This window comes from Scyliorhinus torazame, chromosome 16, assembly GCF_047496885.1.
Source record: "Scyliorhinus torazame isolate Kashiwa2021f chromosome 16, sScyTor2.1, whole genome shotgun sequence".
Taxonomy (NCBI): Eukaryota; Metazoa; Chordata; class Chondrichthyes; order Carcharhiniformes; family Scyliorhinidae; genus Scyliorhinus; species Scyliorhinus torazame.
The window spans coordinates 129,010,122-129,032,717 of NC_092722.1; the positions used below are offsets into that span (position 1 = coordinate 129,010,122).

Genomic DNA, 22,596 nt, shown 5'->3' on the forward strand with positions numbered 1-22,596 from the left:
GGTAGCCTTGTGGATAGCACAATTGCTTCACGGCTCCAGGGTCCCAGGTTCGATTCCGGCTTGGGTCACTGTCTGTGCGGAGTCTGCACATCCTCCCCGTGTGTGCGTGGGTTTACTCTGGGTGCTCCGGTTTCCTCCCACAGTCCAAAGATGTGCGGGTTAGGTGGATTGGCCATGATAAATTGCCCTTAGTGTCCAAAATTGCCCTTAGTGTTGGGTGGGGTTACTGGGTTATGGGGATAGGGCGGAGGTGTTGACCTTGGGTAGGGTGCTCTTTCCAAGAGCCGGTGCAGACTCGATGGGCCGAATGGCCTCCTTCTGCACTGTAAATTCTATAATTCTATGATCCTCCTACCCTGGAAGCACCAATTTCCCCACTACAAAGAAGTTGTTCCGAGAGTAGACTCTGGACCTGGGAGAAGGAGTCCTCCTTCTTTGGCTGCCCCCCTCTGCTCCATGAAGGCATTCCGCTCTCGCTATGTTTGTTAGTTCCACTGATTTGGGGGTGGATCTGTCCGTCTGTGGGTCCTGTATGCAGTTAAAGTGCCCCCCATGATGAGTTGGTGTGTGTTTTTTGTGCCACTCTTTTTTCATGAATTCAGTGTCATCCCACTTGGGAGCCTACACATTTACAAGGACCACTGGTGCCCCTTCCAGGACACCACTAACTATGACATGCCGCCCCCTTGGGTCTGTAACTGTCTTTGTTGCTGTGACGGCTCCAATGACATCATTTTGCTTTCCTTGTGCAATCTGTTCTGGTAACTTTTAACTTGGGAACCAAGGTGCATGTTGCTGAGCCAAAGCAGATTTGACAAAAGTAAAAGATGACTAGCTAAACCAGGAAGAAAGGTTAGGAAATGGCAAGTCATAGTTTATTAGCCAGAATGCAAGAATAAAGCGCAACTTTAGGCTATAGTTTATTTGTTCATGGGGTGAGTGTATTGCTGGCAAGACCAGCATTTATTGCCTGTCCCCAATGCCCTTGAGAAGATGGTGGTGAGCCGCCTACTTGAACCTTTACAGTCAATGTGGTGCAGGTACATCCACAGTGCCATTAAGAAGGGAATTCCAAGATTTTGACCCAGCAACAGTGAAGGAACGATGGTAAAATTCCAAGTCAGGATGTTATGTCGCTTGGAGAGGAACTTGCACCTTGTCATAGAGTTTTTATAGCATGGAAAGAGGCCCATTGGGTCCGCGCCGGACCTTTAGGCGATGGGGTCACTATCTTAAAAGGTGCTGTTGATTGAGCTGTGGTTGGTTGATGCAATGCATTTGTACATAATATACACTACTGCCACTGTGCATCAGTGATGGAGAGAATTAATGTTGAATGTGATGGTGGATGGGGTGTCAAGTCAAGTAGGGCTGCTTTGTTCTGGATGATGTCAAACTTTGATGTTGTTGGAGCTGCACTCACCCAGGCAAGTGAAGAATACTCCATCACACTAACGTGTGCCTTATAGATAGTGAACAGGCTTTAGCAGGTCAGGAGGCGAATTACTCGCCATAGAATTCTCAGCCTCTGACATGCTCTTGTAGCCACAGTATTTATATGGTTGATCCACTTCGGTTTCTGCTCCAGTGGTAACCCAAGGATGCTGATAGAGAGGGACTCTGTGATGGTAATGTCATTGAATATTATGAGAGAGGGTTAGATTCTCTCTTGTTGCAGATGGCGATTGTCTGGCGCTTGTGTGGCGTGAATGCTACTTTCCTACTCATCAGCCAAAGCCTGAATGTTATCCAGGTCTTGCTGCTTATGGACCTGGGATGCTTCACTATCTGAGGAGTCTAACCGTGCTGAACATTGTGCAATCATCAGTCTCCCACTTCTGATATTTAACTTGAGGTTCACTTCTATTTGTTTCCAATGTAGTACTGAAATAGCAAATTAATCAAAGAAAACTGAACAAAAAGAATTGTATAACAAATTTAGCCAAATCATTTAATCAGTTTACAGCCCAGTATTGATTTGAGCTGCATCTTCATACAGTGAAATACAATGGCCTGGTGTTCATCGATTCAGAGCATTTCACTTTTTTAAAAAAGCAATGATTTACCACCAAATTTATGCTGACAGCAGTGATCGTTTATTAGATTCATTTACTTGATTTAATATCTCTTCAGCCAAAATTCAACATGAATGTGCTGATTAGTACTCTAGGTCAAGACAAATTGTCTCCCAACCACCCAAACAAGGGTGCCATTTGTCCCAACATGCTGAATGGCAGTCTTGCAAATTTTCCCCACAGTTAACATTCTGAGTCATCTTAGTCCAGTTTGAAAATCTGTTCTCGATGAGTTAGTGTTTATATTTTGCTTACGTGCTTTAATGAAAAAGGATTGATTATTACATTTCAAGAATTATAACTTATGCAGAAAGTAGAAATATTTAGTTTGGTGTTGCCATTCTATAATAGAATCGTTGTATGTGTGGTGAAATAAACTAGTCGCTGTAGCTTTTCAAGGACGGCTGCTTGTCTGTGTGCTTCAGAATTGTCATTTTATTTGGGCTGGCTTGGGCACCACTCTGGTGGTTAAAGGTAGAATAAAAACAAAAATGTGAGTAAAACTGTATTCTAATTTACACTTCTGGCTTTTTCAATTATTTTAGGGAAAGTAGGTCATTTTAGATTGATTTCTAATGAATCATCCTGTTGTAAAAAATGCTTTTTAATTTTGCAGGACTTTAAAAACAGTTGCACATTTTTAAAGCTACATTTTTATAAGTTTAATTGACTATTTGTATTTTTGGTGTTGATGACTAAAGTTGGACTCTTTCTTTCATCAGGACAGCTATGGTTGCAGTCTTACGTCAGTGTCTGCACCTAACCTGTTCAGTACAGGGGTATGAAATTACTACATTTCCTTCCAGTCAATTTTCAAACCATGCATGACACTACTGTCTACCTGTGTTTGTCTTTCACCTGTACATCTCTTTATTTGAGCATGCTGTGCACAATTCATATTACTGTACTGACATTAGAACATTAAAACACCCATTTGAATGCAATAAGAGAATGCATTTTAACTCTTCTTTAATCTCTAAAGCCCAGTCATTTAAGCACTTTGCATTTGTAGCAGATTACTACAAAAAATATTCCAATGAGACTATTTTTAAAAAATGTTTGTAATTGACCTCAGTTAGTCAAATGTTGTGAAAGGAGTTCGATTTTTTTGCTGTGATCCGTGACTTGCAAAGCAAATTGAGATAGCCAAAACTCAGTTTCATTCACTGGGCTTATTTGATGCATTTGTATAGGAAATGTTACATTTAAATCTCTGCACTTAGACATTCCAATACTTTTGATTCAGAAACCACTCCAGTTTGGAAGGGTGAACCTATGAAGTAATTGGAGTACTCTAGTTTTGCCCTTCAGTTTAACATGAAAATATCTTCATGTACCATTAGAATTTACTAATATCCTAATGGCAATACAGTGTAGGACCCTCTCTGCCAATAAACCGAGTAAGGAGACTTTCATCCCATGAGTTTGTGCTGAATATGAACTCTGGCTCCAGAAACAAAAACCTACTGTCTAACCTACTGCTCAGTAACCATAAAAGTAATGTCACCATAGTCTCAAATGACCATAGGCTGCTTTCCCCTTTGAGTGGGGAGGGGCAAGGTTGAAGGAATTGAACCCACACTGTTGGCCTCGCTCTGCATCATGAACCAGCTGTCCAGCCTACTGCGCTAAATCGGCCCCAAAAACTGCTGTCAATTGTAGCCCTATTATCCCACTTGCTCCACTTACTACTTCAGCTTGAAATCACATTTAATTTAATTTATCAAAAGCTATTGTATGAGCTTGGATGATACAGCTTGACTACATTATTCCAAAGTAAAATCTATAAGCTTGTGTTTTCTTATTCTGTAAAATTATAATACTCCAAAGTTTAATTTCCAACAGAAACTTAATTCTCAAACAATAATCTCCAAAAGTGCAAATTAATACAAGTTAAATTCCTTACCCCCCGTATCATGTTATGGCAGACCATTCAACAAAGTGGTTAACCGTGCACAATGGTTCAGGGTGAACCATTTTGACATTTTTAAGGCAAGCAGATTTTTTTGTTGAACAGAAATTTGAAATGAGTTCTTGGTGTTTACAACAAATCTTGTTTACTAATTCCAATTATTATGCTAGAGATTAATGACCGTTGGTCTACCAGTCAACCTTTGTTTTGATTCTACGGTGTATTAATACATATACATAGAACAGTACAGCATATAACATATTTTAATTAGAGGTCATCAATGTTATTTTGTTTTGCTTGTTGCAGATTCAGAATGATGAAGAATATTATAAATGTATTATTACGGTATTTTAATTTATAAATCCATACTTAAAATAGAATACACCAGGCACAAAAGGTTCCAGGAACATCAGTGTATCTTTGCTGCCGTGATTATTATATAAACATTATTGTTTGGGCTATATTGCTGGAATTTCTCAGTTAAGGTTTTAGGAAAGCACTAAACTGTGCAACTCTTTTTAACTGAAATTCTGTTGGAACGATTTCTGGCATTGAATTGGTTTAACCATCCATTGCCAGGATCCGCTAGATCAATTCCCCTTCTCATAGAATCTAATGCAGAGGGAGGCTGTTCGGCCCATCGGGTCTGCACCAACCCTTGGAAAGAGCACCCCACTTAAGCTCACTACTCCACCCTATCCCTGTAGCCCCACCTAACTTTTGGACACTAAGGGGCAATTTAGCATGGCCAATCCACCTAACTTGCACATCTTGGACTGTGGGGGGAGAGAAACCAGAGCACCAGGAGGAAACCCAAACAGACACAGGAAGAAAGTGCAAATTCCACACAGACAGCCACCCAAGGCTGGAATTGAACCCGGGACCCTGGAGGTGTGAGGTTGCAGTGTTAACCACTGTGCCACCGTGCTGCCCCAAAATCCTCCCACATGCCATCTCCAGACCCCCCCCCCCCCCCCCCCCCCCCCCCAAACACCCCTCTCATCTGCACCCCTAGCTGCTTCGCCCCACAACCACATTTGTCTTTTAAATCTCTTCTCACTACTTCACCCTCCCTTTGAATACAAGGTGCTCCAGGACTTGCTCCTCACCGATTTAAGTTTCCTCTTTTCCTCTTCCTTGCCCAGTAGACCAGAGCTAAACTAAGATTCCTCTAATCCTAGTCTTGAAATTGCAGGTTGCTCACTTATCTCCCATCTCCGTGCATGCCTGCATCTTGTCCAGGCTCCACGACCATTAATTTTTTGACATTGGACTTTCCATCCTTGCAGATGTTATAAATGCATCCCCCTTTTTGGGTACTGTTACCTTCCCTTTCAAAAATATCATAATCACGTTGTCTTCAAAAACCGTCTATTTCTCGCTCTTTGCAAACCACTGCCACCATCTAAAACCTCCCCTTCCTCCCAAACCTTTAAATGTTTTCTCCCCTCCCATCTTTTGTGCTAATATCATGTTTGAGTATTTTCCATGAGGTCTTCATCTATACCTCCACATTTAAGCAGCCACAAAGGACAGCCTCTGATGTTGACAACGGTATACTACACTTTCTGTAGCCATTGTCATGTTCAGTCACTCTTTCCTCTTGCAACCCCTTTCCTCTGGCCAGCTCTGTGGGACTGCCTTTCCTTGGTTCCAATCTCAACTGTCCAGTTGTAGGCAGATCACCTCCTGCAGTGGCTTTTCTATTCATCCTTGACTGTTTTCTCTGGAACTAACGATCTATCTTTAGTTCTGTCTATTTGACCAAGCTTTTAGTCACCTCTCTGATATTTCTTCCTTTGGCTTGGTTTTGACTGGTTACCCTTCGGTGATGTGCCATGGAGCTTTGCGCTACATAAAGTTTGCAACGAAACAGTGTTGTTGCTTTTGTGTCACCTCCGCAGACTGATTTTAGAATCTTCAACATTTTGTAATGGATTGTTTCTAAACTTAAAGACAACTAAAGTCTAGTCTCAAAAAATTTTCTTAGATGTCAGATTATGCTGTGCTGGATGGTATTACTGATTTCCCTGATGTTCAGGATGATCCTGTTACGAAGTAAATTCCAAAATAGTTGCTCAGCATTGGTCTGAACAATTAAACTTTTAGTTCAGACATGCCATCTCACTGCTGCTGAAATCGTGCCAGTATGTAAAAACATGATCTTACTTTCAGTTATCTGTGCAGTCGTTCCTTGAGAGATTTTTTTGTACCAAGTAAAATGTTTCAAATGGATAATAGACCGCAGATGTTCATTGAAATACTGCAGTACCAGCTGTCCAATTGTCACATTAAATTGTTTCTCTCCCCTGAATGGTCTTTTGACCTATATTTAATAGGCTTCAGATCAGCGAACATTAAAAAGAAGTGTAATTATACAAGTTGTGGTGTTTTGAATAGAAATGAATAATAACCACCAGCTGTTAGATGAACTAACTAGCACTATGCACAGCGATGTGACTTGGTTATTGTGCTTTTGTTTAGAATGCTGTTATTGTGCTTTTGTTTAGAATGCTGTTAAAATGACATCAAAATCATGAGGGTGTTTTTCTGTTTTCGATTAGTTTCTAAATGCATTATTTTTATTATTTATCTACAATAACTAGCTGTTTTGAGGTATGCCTGAATACAGAGACTATGCTACCTCATTTTTCTTTCAGTCAGCTTGACTTTTTGTTTTCTTGAGTTTACATGTTTATAATATTTAACTGATTAATATTAATTAATATTTATAATCTGTGTATGCCTAATTTTTGTATGTCTTGTAAAACAAATGCAAAAGGCATTGCTCCCAGATGCTACATTCGGTGATTCAAGTTGTTAATTTTAAACTTTCCCTGATTAGACTTCTAAGTTATGTAAAATCAAACCAACTGATGCTCGTGAGCCTTTTGTGATTTATTCTAAATTGTTGCATCAGCTGCATTTCTTATTTCAGATTTCCAAGTGGTCAGGAAAACTAGATGCATATAAAGAGCGGCAAGTTCTGGAAAGTGCTTTATTATAATTTGTGTTCAGAGGGGAGGTTCTATTGAAAAATCCTGAATATTTAACCTTTTTAATAACACCAACAATTGTTAAAGTAAGATTTTCTATTTTAATAAAGGTTCTTTATGGACTTTTTTGACCTTCAATATAAAGGTCACAATCTAACCAGGTAAATTATCATAGATTATCATAGAATATGCAGTGCAGAAGGAGGCCATTCGGCCCATCAAGTCTGCACTGGCTCTTGGAAAGAGCACCCTACCCGAGGTCAACACCTCCACCCTATCCCCATAACCCAGTAACCCCACCCAACACTAAGGGCAATTTATCATGGCCAATCCGCCTAACCTGCACATCTTTGAACTGTGGGAGGAAACCGGAGCACCCAGACGGGGAGGATGTGCAGACTCCGCACAGACAGTTACCCAAGCCGGAATCGAACCTGGGACCCTGGAGCTGTGAAGCAATTGTGCTATCCACAATGCTACCGTGCTGCTGGTAGAGTTGAAACCTCAGGTTACTAGTGGTTACAGTCTCAGAATAAGGGGAGGTCTATTTTGTTAGGACTGAGATGAGGAATTTCTTCACTCAAGGGGTTGTGGATTTGTAGAATTTTCTACTCTAGAAGGCTGTGGATGCTCAGGCATTTAATATATTCCTGACCGAGCTTGGATGTTGAGGGATATGGAAAAAGTGCATAAAGGTGGAGTTGAGGTAGATCAGTTATTATTGTACTGAATAGCGAAGCAGGCTCAAGGGTCTTAATGTCCCGTCCCTCCTGTTTCTTATGTAACTTACTACAGTGCAGCATTACTACTACTACTAATAAGAACATAAGAACTAGGAGCAGGAGTAGGCCATCTGGCCCCTTGAGCCTGCTCCACCATTCAATGAGATCATGGCTGATCTTTTGTGGACTCAGCTCCACTTTCCGGCCGAACACCATAACCCTTGATCCTTTTATTCTTCAAAAAACTATCTATCTTTATCTTAAAAACATTTAATGAAGGAGCCTCTACTGCTTCACTGGGCAAGGAATTCCATAGAGTCACAACCCTTTGGGTGAAGAAGTTCCTCCTAAACTCAGTCCTAAATCTACTTCCCCTTATTTTGAGGCTATGCCCCCTAGTTCTGCTTTCACCCGCCAGTGGAAACAACCTGCCCGCATCTATCCTACCTATTCCCTTCATAATTTTATATGTTTCTATAAGATTCCCCCCTCACTCTTCTAAATTCCAACGAGTACAGTCCCAGTCTACTCAACCTCTCCTCGTAATCCAACCCCTTCAGCTCTGGGATTAACCTAGTGAATCTCCTCTGCACACCCTCCAGTGCCAGTACGTCTTTTCTCAAGTAAGGAGACCAAAACTGAACACAATCCTCCAGGTGTGACCTCACTAACACCTTATACAATTGCAGCATAACCTCCCTAGTCTTAAATTCCATCCCTCTAGCAATAAAGGACAAAATTCCATTTGCCGCCTTAATCACCTGTAAACCAACTTTTTGCGACTCGTGCACGAGCACACCCAGGTCTCTCTGCACAGCAGCATGTTTTAATATTTTATCATTTAAATAATACTCCCTTTTGCTGCTGTTCCTACCAAAATGGATAACCTCACATTTGTCAACATTGTATTCCATCTGCCAGACCCTAGCCCACTTAGCCTATCCAAATTCCTCTGCAGACTTCCGGTATCCTCTGCACTTCTTGCTTTACCACTCATCTTAGTGTCGTCTGCAAACTTGGACACATTGCACTTGGTCCCCAACTCCAAATCATCTATGTAAATTGTGAACAATTGTGGGCCCAACACTGATCCCCGAGGGACACCACTAGCTACTGAATGCCAACCAGAGAAACACCCATTAATCCCCACTCTTTGCTTTCTATTAATTAACCAATCCTCTATCCATGCTACTACTTTACCCTTAATGCCATGCATCTTTATCTTATGCAGCAACCTTTTGTGTGGCACCTTGTCAAAAGCTTTCTGGAAATCCAGATATACCACATCCATTGGCTCCCCGTTATCTACCGCACTGGTAATGTCCTCAAAAAATGCCGCTAAATTAATTAAGCACGACCTGTCCTTTATGGACCCATGCTGCGTCTGCCCAATGGGACAATTTGCATCCAGATGCCTCGCTATTTCCTCCTTGATGATAGATTCCAACATCTTCCCTACTACTGAAGTTAAGCTAACTGGCCTATAATTACCCGCTTTCTGCCGACCTCCTTTTTTAAACAGTGGCGTCACGTTTGCTAATTTCTAATCCGCCGGGATCACCCCAGAGTCCAGTGAATTTTGGTAAATTATCACTAGTTCATTTGCAATTTCCCTAGCCATGTCTATTAGCACTCTGGGATGCATTCCATCAGGGCCAGGAGACTTGTCTACCTTTAGCCCCATTAGCTTGCCCATCACTACCTCCTTTGTGATCACTACCTCTCAAGGTCCTCACCTGTCATAGCCTCATTTCCATCAGTCACTGACATGTTATTTGTGTCTTCCACTGTGAAGACCGACCCAAAAAACCTGTTCAGTTCCTCAGCCATTTCCTCATCCCCATTATTAAATCTCCCTTCTCATCCTCTAAAGGACCAATATTAACCTTAGCCACTCGTTTTTGTTTTATATATTTGTAGAAACTTTTACTATCTGTTTATATATTCTGAGCAAGTTTACTCTCATAATCTATCTTACTCTTCTTTATAGCTTTTTTAGTAGCTTTCTGTTGCCCCCTAAAGATTTCCCAGTTCTCTAGTCTCCCACTAATCTTTGCCACTTTGTGTGCTTTTTCCTTCAATTTGTCCCCTCCCTTATTTCCTTCGATATCCACGGTCGATTTTCCCTCCTTTTACCGTCCTTCCTTTTTGTTGGTATAAACCTTTGCTGAGCACAGAAAAATCGCTTGGAAGGTTCTCCATTGTTCCTCAACTGTTTCACCATAAAGTCTTTGCTCCCAGTCTACCTTAGCTAGTTCTTCTCTCATCCCATTGTAATCTCCTTTGTTTAAGCACAAAACACCAGTGTTTGATTTTACCTTCTCACCCTCCATCTGTATTTTAAATTCCACCATATTGTGATCACTCCTTCCGAGAGGATCCCTAACTGAGATCCTGAATCATTCCTGTCTCATTACACAGGACCAGATCTAAGACCGCTTGTTCCCTCGTAGGTTCCATTACATACTATTCTAGGAAACTATCGCGGATACAGTCTATAATCTCCTCCTCAAGGCTGCCTTGACCGACCTGGTTAAACCAATCGACATGTAGATTAAAATCCCCCATGATAACTGCTGTACCATTTCTACATGTATCAGTTATTTCTTTGTTTATTGCCTGCCCCACCATAATGCTACTATTTGGTGGCCTATAGACTACTCCTATCAGTGACTTTTTCGCCTTACTATTCCTGATTTGCACCCAAATGGATTCAACCTTATCCTCCATAGCACCGATGTCATCCCTTACTATTGCCCGGATGTCATCCTTAATTAACAGAGCTACACCACCTCCCTTACTATCCACTCTGTCCTTCCGAATAGTTTGATACCCTCTGATATTTAACTCCCAGTCGTGACCATCCTTTAACCATGTTTCAGTAATGGCCACTAAATCAGTCATTCACGATGATTTGCGCCATCAACTCATTTACCTTATTCCGAATACTACGGGCATTCAGGTGAAGTACACTTATGTTGGTTTTTTTTTTTTTAACCTCTGTTCTGAATCTTAACTCCTCGATCAGTAACCTCTCCTAAATTATATTTCCTCTTAACTTTTCTCCTAATTTTCCTTGTCGTTGAACCCATATCTTCATGTAACAACCTGCCGCGTCGCTTACCATTAATATTTTTACTTCCAGTTTTATTCCTTTTGGTATTCCTGGTCCTATTCACTGAGCTCCTCTCAGTCACTGTACCTTGTACTGTCGCCCTTTTTGATTTTTGACTATGGCTTCTCTGCCTTACACTTTCCCCCTTACTGCCTTTTGTTTCTGTCCCTGTTTTACTACCTTCCAACTTCCTGCATCGGTTCCCATCCCCCTGCCACATTAGCTTAAACTCTCCCCAACAGCTCTAGCAAACACCCCCCCCCCCCCCCCCAGGACATCGGTTTCAGTCCTGCCCAGGTGCAGACCGTCCGGTTTGTACTGGTCCCACCTCCCCAGAACCAGTTCCAATGCCCCAGGAATTTGAATCCCTCCCTCTTGCACCATCACTCGAGCCACGCATTCATCCTATCTATCCTGATGTTCCTACTCTGACTAGCTCGTGGCACTGGTAGCAATCCTGAGATTACTACCTTTGAGGTCCTACTTTTTAGTTTAACTCCTAACTCCCTGAATTCAGCTTGCAGGACCTCGTCCCGTTTTTTTTACCTATATCGTTGGTGCCTATGTGCACCACGACAGCTGGCTGTTCACCCCTCTTCCTCTTTCCCCCCCCCCCCCTCCTCCTCACCTCCCCAGAATGTCCTTCAGCCGCTCCGCGACATCCTTGACTCTTGCACCAGGGAGGCAACATAACATTCTGGAGTCTCGATTGCGTCCGCAGAACCGCCTGTCTATTCCCCTTACGATTGAGACCCCTGTCACTACAGCCCTGCCATTCTTCTTCCTGCCCAGCTGTGCAGCAGAGCTAGCCACGGTGCCATGAACCTGGCTGCTCCTGCTTTCCCCTGGTGAGCCATCTCCCTCAACAGTATCCAATGGGGTATATCTGTTTTGCAGGGAGATGACCGCAGGGGACACCTGCACTGCCTTCCTACTCTTGCTCTGTCTTTTGGTCACCCATTTTCTATCTCCCTCCGTACCTTTTCACCTGCGGTGTGACCAACTCGCTAAACGTGCTATCCACGACGTCCTCAGCATCGCGGACACTCCAAAGTGAGTCCATCCGCAGCTCCAGAGCCGTCAAGCGGTCTAACAGGAGCTGCAACACTTCTTGCATGTGAAGGAGACAGTGGACGTGTCCCTGAGCTCCCACATCGCACACGAGGAGCATGACACGGTTCTGAGATCTCCTTGATTGACTACCGTCAGAACAAATATCTTAAATATTAATCCTTTTTTAGTCATCCACGGCTATTCTTTGTGGTAAGTAGTTCTCTTTTCCCCTTAAGGGTCGAAACTGGTTCTGTATCACCTTAAATTCTTTTTTGAACACCATGCGCCTTTATCTTCTGTCTCAACACATTGAAGTCAGCTTTATCTAAATCTAAAATCTTCATTTTGCATTTCTTCCTTTCAAACAATACATTGAACTTGATCATCTTATGATCACTATTGATAAATTTTCATGTAATGGTAGGTTGTTAAACAAATCTGGTTCGTTATTCGTTGCTAAATTAAATATGGCCTGTCCCTTTGTTCATTCTAGTATGTACTGTTGAAAAAACTAACCGGAATACACAAGAAATTCATAACCTTTCTGACATGTACTAGTCTGTTTTACCCAATCTCTATAGACAGCTAAAATCACCCTTTAAATCCATTATGCCATTTCTCCATGCTTGTTTAATCTCTGTATTTATACAGTCTACCATTTCACTGCAACTATCAGGAGGTCTGAACATAATTCCCACTTAAATGCCTTTCTATTTCTTCAATCTGAGGTTTGCAGCTACTTTCTTCTTTAGGCAAGATGAAAATGACCATCTAAACAGTATAACCAAGCAATGCATCACATCGGCAATAATTAGGAGGAAGCATGCAATAGGATGTCAGTGATATCACAAAACATGACTGGTATAATTAGTGCAAAAGTCACCACCAATTAACATGGTGCAAAGAGATTTCCACAGACTCATTTGATGTAGACGAGTCAACTAATTCTGACAACTCCCAAGTATATTTAAAAGACTCACTGAGCTAGATTCCAACTGTGGAGGCTAGCTCATCCATGTTGTCTAAAAGAAGCACTAACCAAAAAGTAATACATTTAAAAAATGTATTTTTAAGTTGTACTCCAAAGGGAAGAGATAGCCTGAATGCAAGGGAAGAGAGACCCAGCCACAATCAAACAGAACCTCAAAGCATTATATATACAACCTGATCGCAGAAATTTCCGAACTGACTGTCCAGATCTCTATTATAAATGCATAAAAATCCAAAGTTATTTTTCATAGTTCAAAATGTGTCAAAAATCAGGCATTTTTTTGCATTGATTAGCTTTTTCCTGCACTAACTATGAGGAATTGCTGAATACAGAATTGAGTTGTTTCTCCTACTTTAGTAATAAATCTGGCCATGACTTGCACTACCGTCTTCTTGCTGTGAGAGAAGTCTGCTGGCAACCAATAGTCTCCAACTTCTCAGCTGATGGATATGGAATCAAACAATTTTATCCCATTCTTAAAGTTAGAAAGCAAGTACCCAGATGGGACAGAGCTTGCTCCAAAAATCAATCCAAATTGAATCCAATTCATGGTTTCCACAAGAGATACATAAAGGATCCAAGCTGACAACAAAAGACATTGCACCTCATCTTGGGCTTGATCTGATGCTTGATCTTGGCCAAAAGGGCGAGAATAAAGCCCAAAAGTCTGTTAGGGTCATTGGAATGGGGTCATGGTTATAGCTGTTTTGATGTGGCATAGAATTTGATTAATTCAAACAAATGCAGACTTGTAATTTCTACTTTGTTTTAACATCCTTTGTAAGCTTTTCCCTTAGTATTCCTCTCATCAAAAAAAGTGAATCTGCTACGACTCTTTTTAAAAAAAAATAAATAAATAAAAAAAAAATGTCTATCCAATGTAATTTTCTACCAATCTCCAGCATTCTGTTCTCTCTTATCCAGGAAAATACTTGTGCTTTGTCATTAAGTTTGTGATTGCATGTTTTTCCCCATTGAGTCAGCATATGTATGTTTCCACTTTTCCATTTTTCCTATTGATTTATTTTCCTAAAATTTATGTTGTGCAAGCGAATATTCGTAATGAAATAACCTGTTGAAGGAATGCCCCAAAACAAAACAAAGTCCAAGTTATTTCCTACATATTCCGTGTTCTGTGGACAGTTTTCTTATGAGTATAACTTCAAGCTTATGGGTTGAAAAATAAATTGCCAATCTGCAAAAGACTGCCTCATTCTCATGAATATCCAATTATAATCTACTCTGGATTGGAACATTTGTACTTAATTCAAATTATCTAATTTAGCCAACATAATGTAAGTGCTTAAAAAAGCACTTGAATAAGAATTAAGCAACCTTAAATTAACAGGTGTATATTTGCAATATAAAAATTGAGGAAGAGCAAAATATTTTATTAAACTTGTTGAATGGATCATATTATTTTCTGTTTTTGAATTATTGCCTTAAAAGACAAATGGAGTTATTTAGCATCATTAAACCTAGCATGCTCTTGTGACGGTCCAAAACACAATTGTTCTATAATCATGGGAATTGAGCTTGACTTGGGGTTGTGCTGCTGAATAAAGAACTCATATGTGCTACAATTACTGCAGGAAATGTTGAGTTGGGGGTTGTTTCTTGAATTAGATGTTCTGCATTTTCAAATAAATATGCTTTAATGAATGCATCTTGACTATTAATTTGAGGGACCCGTTTTTCTTAAGAAATAGTAACACTATATCCTGTTGTTGAAGGAATGATATCTTGAGACAACACTACAGAAATAATTATATCGTTTGACTGTGAATGTCAGAAATTACTGATTGAACGTTTGGGCCAATTTTCCCAAGCCTGTGGTTGTTTTTGGTTCTTTGGTTTAGAGAGGGCGGCAAATACTTTGAATTGTTAATGGTATGTCTGCAAATTGTTGATTTCTTCTTTCTGCTGAAATAGGAATATGAAGCCCGAACCGGCCGAATGACCAAAACCCCATTCCAGTCTGCACGGCGACGAAATCTTGAATTTGAGCCACTGTCTACCACAGCGTTGATCTTAGAGGATCGACCTGCGTAAGTAAAGATTGTTATGTAATCTACAAAAATGATTGGTACAATTAATTCACTGTTAGGCAAATATTCCTCGAATGTTGCTATGTACTGTGCAAAGGCTATGCATTTTGGTATCTAATTCTGTTTGTATTGCATGTACTTTTACAAGACTATTTTTCTGAGAGGATATCAATTCTTGCAAATCTCAAACTTAACATCACTAAAAATTTGGCTATGTTTTAGCATTTAAGCTATAAATAGAGCAGATTTCATTTACTATTTGATTCATGGAACACACACCATTTTAATATCTATCCGTTTTGTTTCTTTCGGCACAATGTGTTTATCTTGTACAACATTCCTAGCAGCTTTGCTTTAGCTAGGAACCTCATTACAAATCTGCACAATCTTAAAACTTTGAAGACTTTCCATCTTCCTCAGCTCCAGCTACTCAGTGGTAAACCTAACATTTGCTATCTTTTGACTGTGGATCCCTCAGTCCCTTGTTCAGGTTGCTTTTCCAAGCTAGTCTGCTGATTGCTTTCAATGCCACAAGATCCTGTGGGGACCACTGTAGATTTTTCCACTAATCGCAAACTAGACAATCTGCCACCTCCGGTTCTCTTGCAAAATTCAAACAACATTTTGCACAGTGAATTTTAGATTTTTTTGCTCTGCTTTAAGTACAGGTCTGTCCAACTATCATTTACTTTGGTTATCTTCTCTCGGTACACTGTAAAGTCAACACCAATTCCAAGCTGCAACTACTGCTCTGCACTCTTTTATATGGCTTCATCTGTGTCTGCTCAAAATTTAGGTTTCCAAAGCTCAGGTTCAGTTTTTCTTTCCTAAGTAACTGGGATGGTTACTTTCCTTTCTGTTTCACTTTTCTGTTCCCATTTCCATGTGTTTTTTCAGTTAGGTCATGCATTGTTTAAGCTTCTCCTATTTTATAATTCTATCTCTTTTATTCTGACCTTTTTAAGTGTGATAACCTCCCAGCTTGTTTATGTTGCATTGACTCCATTTTCTACTATTTTAAAACTATAAATTATTTTCTCAAACAAAAAGGTGTATTCTAAGACGCATGAACCATAAACTAGATATTTGCAGCAATATAATGTCAAATGGTCTGAATAATTATAACCGATTTGTTCTGTAATTCTACTGTACAAACATGCCTTGGTAATGTCCCAATTAATATGGAACTTTAGTCTTCTGTCTGCATTTATTTTAAAGGACTCCCTCAATGCAAACTACTGGATTTCACAAGTGTAGAATGGAAGCAGTTTGCTTTAATTTCTGTACTTTCTGATCAAATTAATTTAAAATGAGGGCTTTTTATAGCAGCTTGTTCAAAATGCTAGTGTTGCAAAGTCCCATTGGGGCTGGTTTAGCACATTAGGCTAAATAGCTGGCTTGTAAAGCAGAACAAGGCCAACAGCGCGGGTTCAATTCCCGTACCAGCCTCCCCGAACAGGTGCCGGAATGTGGCGACTAGGGGCTTTTCACAGTAACTTCATTTGAAGCCGACTTGTGACAATAAGCGATTTTCATTTCATTTTTTTTCATTTCAATAGCCTACCGGTGACTTTAACTCTATTATAAGTTGAACCCTTAAATTATTCAATTATTGCTAGTGGTCAGCTCCTATAATACTAAATTTCATCTTAGAAATGTGATGAATATGTAACAAGGCAGCTTTGATACTTAAGCTGTTTAAGCAAATTTGATATGTTCAGTGAAATTAGTGTTTTGAGCTCCATGGCCTCATTTTGTCAGTGTTGCTTTTCAAGCCTGAAGGAAGAAGCTGCATTTGAAAAAAAAAAAATAGTCTTGCACTGTTTCCATAGAATGAGACTTGACAAAACTGCAGACATTGAATGAAGTTTAAAACTTGGAGGGGTAAATTATCCTTTATGGTCTGTTTCTATATTGTGCTGTAGAAAACTTCAACAGTTCAACAATTTACAAAAGCAAGGGTATTATAAATTTGATCATTTTACTCCACACAGTGGGTCTAGTCTTCCATATTTAAACTGTTGCAGTTAAATAGGGTTGCTGTTAACCCTGAGTTATGCAACCTAAGGTGCAGACTATTAGACCACAAAGGGTGGGTTGGTTTATTACTATTGAAATTGGAAAACCCCAAACCGTATCATAAAATTTACAGTGCAGAAGGAGGTCATTCGGCCCATCGAGTCTGCACCGGCTCTTGGAAAGAGCATCCTACCCAAGGTCAACACCGCCACCCTATCTCCATGACCCAATAACCCCACCCAACACTACGGGCAATTTTGGACACGAAGGGCAATTTATCATGGCCAATCCACCTAACCTGCGCATCTTTGGACTGTGGGAGGAAACCGGAGCACACTGAGGAAACCCACGCACACACTGGGAGGACGTGCAGACTCCGCACAGACAGCGACCCAAGACGGAATCGAACCTGGGACCCTGGAGCTGTGAAGCAGTTGTGCTATCCACAATGCTACCGTGCTGCGTATAGACTAATTTAACTTGTACATGAAAAAGTGTGTCAATCTGATGTCGAAAATGAAGGGCTAATGTGATTACTGAGTTATACCTATGAAGCAGTTTCACTACATTTTTCCATAACCCTTGGCTTAAACACCTGGCCTATTTCTTTCTCTAGATGGAATAGCTAGCGATGAAGTTACTGTAGCCAATAAGCCCGAACTGTTTTCTACAGTTTGTACTGTCCCACTATCTTGCTTGTCTATGAGAATATATGATTTTATGCTTTTGCTCGGGGCCATGAGCAAACAAAACACACTTGTGCATGTGGCCAGCTGAAGCTCCACTATGTATAAATGTATGTTAATGTAACTGCTCTTTGAGAGGTTCTCCAACTTGAATCTTTCCCCTGCATACTTGTAATAACATTTCTGACTTTAATCATCTCTACACTGAGTGGAATTTGCCCCACACCACAACCTATGCATTCACTTTGTGGAAACAATAATTTGGCATGTTTTACTAATAATTCTGTCTTGAGGGCTTAATGAACAATGCCGTCAACCAGTAAGACTTGGTTTCTTGTGCGTTTTGACTACCATGATTTTTTTGGCCCAAAGAAGAAAATGCCCGTTTGTTGAATTGATCTGGAGATTTTCATCAACATTGGCTAGATAGAGAAAAAGTGTATTGTTGTTTGGCCATGTCGTGGAGCTTTCAAAAATGTAGGAGATGGGGATGATTGTTTTTCTTTTTTTTAATCACTACGTTCGTTTAGCAACCTGAAGTTTGCTGTCATTGTTGAACCAAGGGTGCTCACCACTGATTTTGGGAGCTGTCCACAAAGATTTCTATTGTATAGTTTTCCCCATTCCCAATGCAGTTTTATATTTGACACCAATTCAAGAGGTATCTTGGTGAGCAACAGCAGTGATAATCGCATTTCATATTCTCACAACAAATTACAAAGTTAAAATTTCTCTTATTTTTAATTTATATTTTCAGCTGGTGAATAAATAATTCAGTAAATTAAGACGAATGCTACAATAACATTTTGAAAAATTAAATTTTAATCAAATTTATTTCACCATCTTGGAAAAATTTGGCATTCCACAAAGATAAAATTAGATTTTCAAAATCAATGAGGATGTTTAGCAGTAATTATGAAGTTCGTATGCTATTAAAAATTCAGTGACATCTCATTCCATAAGATGTAACTTTTTCGAGGGCTTTTTATAGTGAGACTAACAGCACAAGAGTGGAAGTTCTTATTAAATCAATTAACTTCCATTGAATATATTTTGGGAATGCCTCAAAGGTGGACCTTCCAAAGAAGTATAGGATCGATGGCTGCAACTCCTGGGTTTCTGCATTCAGCAAAAATGTGGGCAGCAGAAATTGCTGTCAGTTTCAGTGGAAAAATGACGATGCAGACAGTTTCACCGTCATTACCACCATGAAAGGTATCCAGTGATTTTGTTGCTTCAACCGTTGAATTTCATTTTGAAATTTACAAAACCATTACCAAATATATCCTAATTTGGTCGTCTTGTTGTATGCAAACCCTAAACTGGTTGAAAATTAATTCTGACTACACCTGTGCAACAAGGTTTCCCATAGTAAGCCCTGTTGTATGTAATGATAGCCTTATGGCACAGTATTGGAGCCTTAGGTTTTCAACTTATATTGCATTTTGTGCCATAAGTGACAGGGAAATGGCACTGCTTGTTCACCTTTAAGTGCAACCCCTCAGGCTCTCTGGAGACACCTAGTCTTAGGAGAATTAGCATGAAGCTCAGAATGCAGATTTGGCTCTTCAAACTTTCTTAGCTTAGTCATATAAAAGATAATATAAAATTAATTGTTGTGACATTCTATAAGATATTTCTCGAGAGGTTTCCACTTTTGATGAGTCCAAATTTAGTGTCATAAATGTATGATTGTCACCAATAAACCCAATAAGGACTTCAGGGGTAATTGCTTTACTCGAGTGGTAAGAATTTGGAACTTTCATCAAAACTACTAAATGTAGTAGTAGTGCATCATATTGATGTATTCAAGAGGGAAATAAGTACATGTGGGAGAGGGAATTGAAAGTTACGTAGATGAGGTGAGATGAAGTAGGGTCAGAGGAGCTCATGGAGTACCAGGCTCTGGCACAGATTATCTAGGTCAAAAAACCTATCTCCATGTAATGGAAGGAAAATTCACAGAAAATTTGGAATCGATCATCATGGACTTACCCTTGTTACGATCCCCACTGATGCTACTGGACAAGCCTGAATCCAGGATGAAACACTGGCTTGATAGATCTAATTTTTAATTTTTGTTTTGAAGTGTGGAGGGTGGCTACATAGCTGAGTCAAGGAGACTGTTTATGAACTTCAAAAAAAAAATTTATTAAACAAGAAAAGAGAACACTATTGCACCATTCCACCACAATTATATCTTTACCGATATAAATAGATTCATAAGAATAGCACAAGTACAAAACTTATCTGGTATACTCATGTTCACAGTCAGTACATTGTCCATGTAAACTAGTAGGCGATCTGTGGTCAAAACCCCCTACTCACCAAGTGACAGATGCCATCCAAAGCAGGTGCTATGGATCACTCATCAACTCCCCAGGACGCTTGTCACACTGAGCCAAAGGGTCTCATTGGCCTTCATCTTTCACATCAGATTTTTCACTCAAAGAATTCACCGTAGGGTTTTCTCCCAAACTCCACTTTCACTTGGACACGTTCGACAAGGATCCACTTCCATGGTTTCAACCTCCTTCTCATGTTTCTCTCCCTTGGATCACCACATGCATTCAAGCGTTGCCTTCCATGTACTGCATTCAGATACTCAGCTATACTAACAGAACACTAATGCTTCACCAGTCTGTAGTAAGGAGTCACCAACCTTTGGCTGTCTGCTCAGTCCACTTTGTCTTGATTCTGTTCCCCGCAGATTTGTCTTTAATTCTAAGCCTTTTCCTCTTCTTACTTTAACTTCACTGAACAGGATCCTGTTCAGATTCTTGTTCCTTAACTTAACTGTCTTCCTGGGCCTTTTCTTTTGTCCTTCTCCTGGTTTCTGGGAGTTTCTTATGTCCTTTTGGGAAATTTGCTTTCTGTAGTTCTCTCTCCTGTGTCCAGCTTCTCCTGGCACTTAAAGTATTTATATTGTATTGGTAAGCTTTAGAAATGTGGTATAGTATTAAGTGGGTTTAATTTAATGTTTCCATGATTGGAAGGGTAAAACCTATTGTTAGATTAATGCTGGACAAAGGTGTTTGTGTCTGCCTGTCCGTCCGTGGACCCGGGTTCGATCCCACCCCTGGGTCACTGTCTTTGTGAACGTTGCAGATTCTCCCCATGTCCGTGTGGGAGGATAGGTGGACTGGTCATACTAAATTGCCCCTTAATGGAAATTTAATTTTAAAAAACTATATCTTTAGTTCATAAGCCCTTACCCATGATACCCTGGGTCACTGTCTGTGCGGAGTCTGCACGTTCTCCCCGTGTCTGCGTGGGTTTCCTCCGGAGTGCTCTGGTTGCCTCCCACAGTCCAAAGGTGTGCAGGTTAGGTGGATTGGCAATGCTAAATTGCCCTTGGTGTCCAAAAAGGTTTGGAGGTGTTATGGATTACGGGGATAGGGTGGAAGTGAGGGCTTAAGTGGGTCGGTGCAGACTTGATGGGCCAAATGGCCTCTTTCTGCACTATGTTCTATGTAACCTAATCTTCTAATGCCAATCTGATGATCAGAGTTGTTACCCGGGAGAAACATGATTCTAAACACTGCTAGGAAGAATCTGAGCCAAGTAGTTCATAGTCCCCCACGGTTGGTGCCTGATATGGGTATAGTGCTAAATAGAATGATCAGTTGAACAGTTCATGAATTAATTTGAGGTGAGAAGTATCCTTTCCAAACCCTATGACCCCACCACCTAGAGGAACAAAGGCCACATGTATATGGGTCCACCATTACCTCCCAAGTCCCCCTCCAATGCCAGGCACCATCCTGACTTGGGCATACATTGGCATTCCCTCATGGTTGTTGGCTCAAAATCCTGAAACTCCACCTAAGAGCAATGTGGGACCATATAATACTACATAGACTGAGCAGTTGAAGAAGGCCCACCTTTTTGAATGGGCAATAAATGCTGGTCTTATCAGGGGTGCCCAAACCCCAACAATGCATTTTAAAAAAAAAAAACTGCCAGTGGCTGTCTTCATAACCAAGAAGCTAAAAAATATCACTATCCAACCAAACCCAGCCTTGTTATCTAGGTGTTTCCCAACAGTATCTTCTGCAAATGAAATTGAGCTTATCTCAGAGGAGCAGCAAAACCGGTTAAACAGTTACCAAAAAGCTGAAGAAATTTGTGAGAGTGATGGAAATGATACAGTTAAAATATTTAAATCACCAACCAAACATTGATGTGTTTATCTGTAGAGCATGTGCAGCCTAACAGATGAGATATGCAAGGTAGGGAATGAACCTGATAAGTATATGGTACATTTTTAAATGTACCGCATTGAAATGTTGTGGAAATGAGTCCTATTCCAAAAGTGCTTGAGTTTGAGGCAGTAATTTAAAATCCAACTCAATAAATTGCTGTTTATTTTCACCTCTCATGTGATATGCTGTGTGTCATATTGCCAGGGTGGGGAACAATATCCATGTACTTATTTTTAAAATTCATTTACGGGATGTGGGTGTCGCTACTGCCTTACCCGTGGATATCGGTCCAAACTCCATCTGAAGTTTCTGTCGCTCCCTCAACAACCCCGCCTCCAAATACCTCCTATCCACCTGCAGAATCTCATCCACTAACCTCGCCATTTCTGCCTGCTCTGAGCGCCCGTTTTGAAATAAACTCCCCCCTTATCACTGCCTTCAGTGCCTCCCACAGTGTAGCGGCCGAGACCTTACCCGTGTCATTCAACTCCACATATCCCCGAATAGCAGCCCTTAACCGCTCACAAACCTCCTCCTCTGCTAACAGCCCCACATCCAACCTCCATTGCGGACTATCCCAAAATAGTATTCCTGACCATTGTATGTCACCCAGAGGCAGACCGGGTACAGCATCCCGAACTTCACCCCCTTCTTAAAGAGGGCAGCCTTCACTCTGTTAATGCCCGCTCTCCTCTTGATGAGCTCCGCACCCAGCTCCTGGTATACTCTTAAGTTGCTGCCCTCCGACTTCCGGTTGCGGCGTTGCGGAGCTAA

At 40.6% G+C, this 22,596-nt stretch overlaps 1 protein-coding gene across 2 annotated transcripts in view; it reads left to right on the forward strand.

Moving 5' to 3' along the window:
- The window catches only part of tbc1d12b (TBC1 domain family, member 12b), a 141,383-nt gene that overhangs the window by 92,633 nt on the left and 26,154 nt on the right, over nt 1-22,596 (forward strand). The window contains exons 3-4 of one of the 2 annotated variants that reach the window (XM_072479043.1): nt 2,798-2,854; nt 14,797-14,912. In XM_072479043.1, coding sequence (XP_072335144.1) covers nt 2,798-2,854; nt 14,797-14,912 — 173 coding nt within the window. The remainder of the gene's footprint in view (nt 1-2,797; nt 2,855-14,796; nt 14,913-22,596) is intronic. The other variant, XM_072479044.1, reaches the window with a different exon arrangement.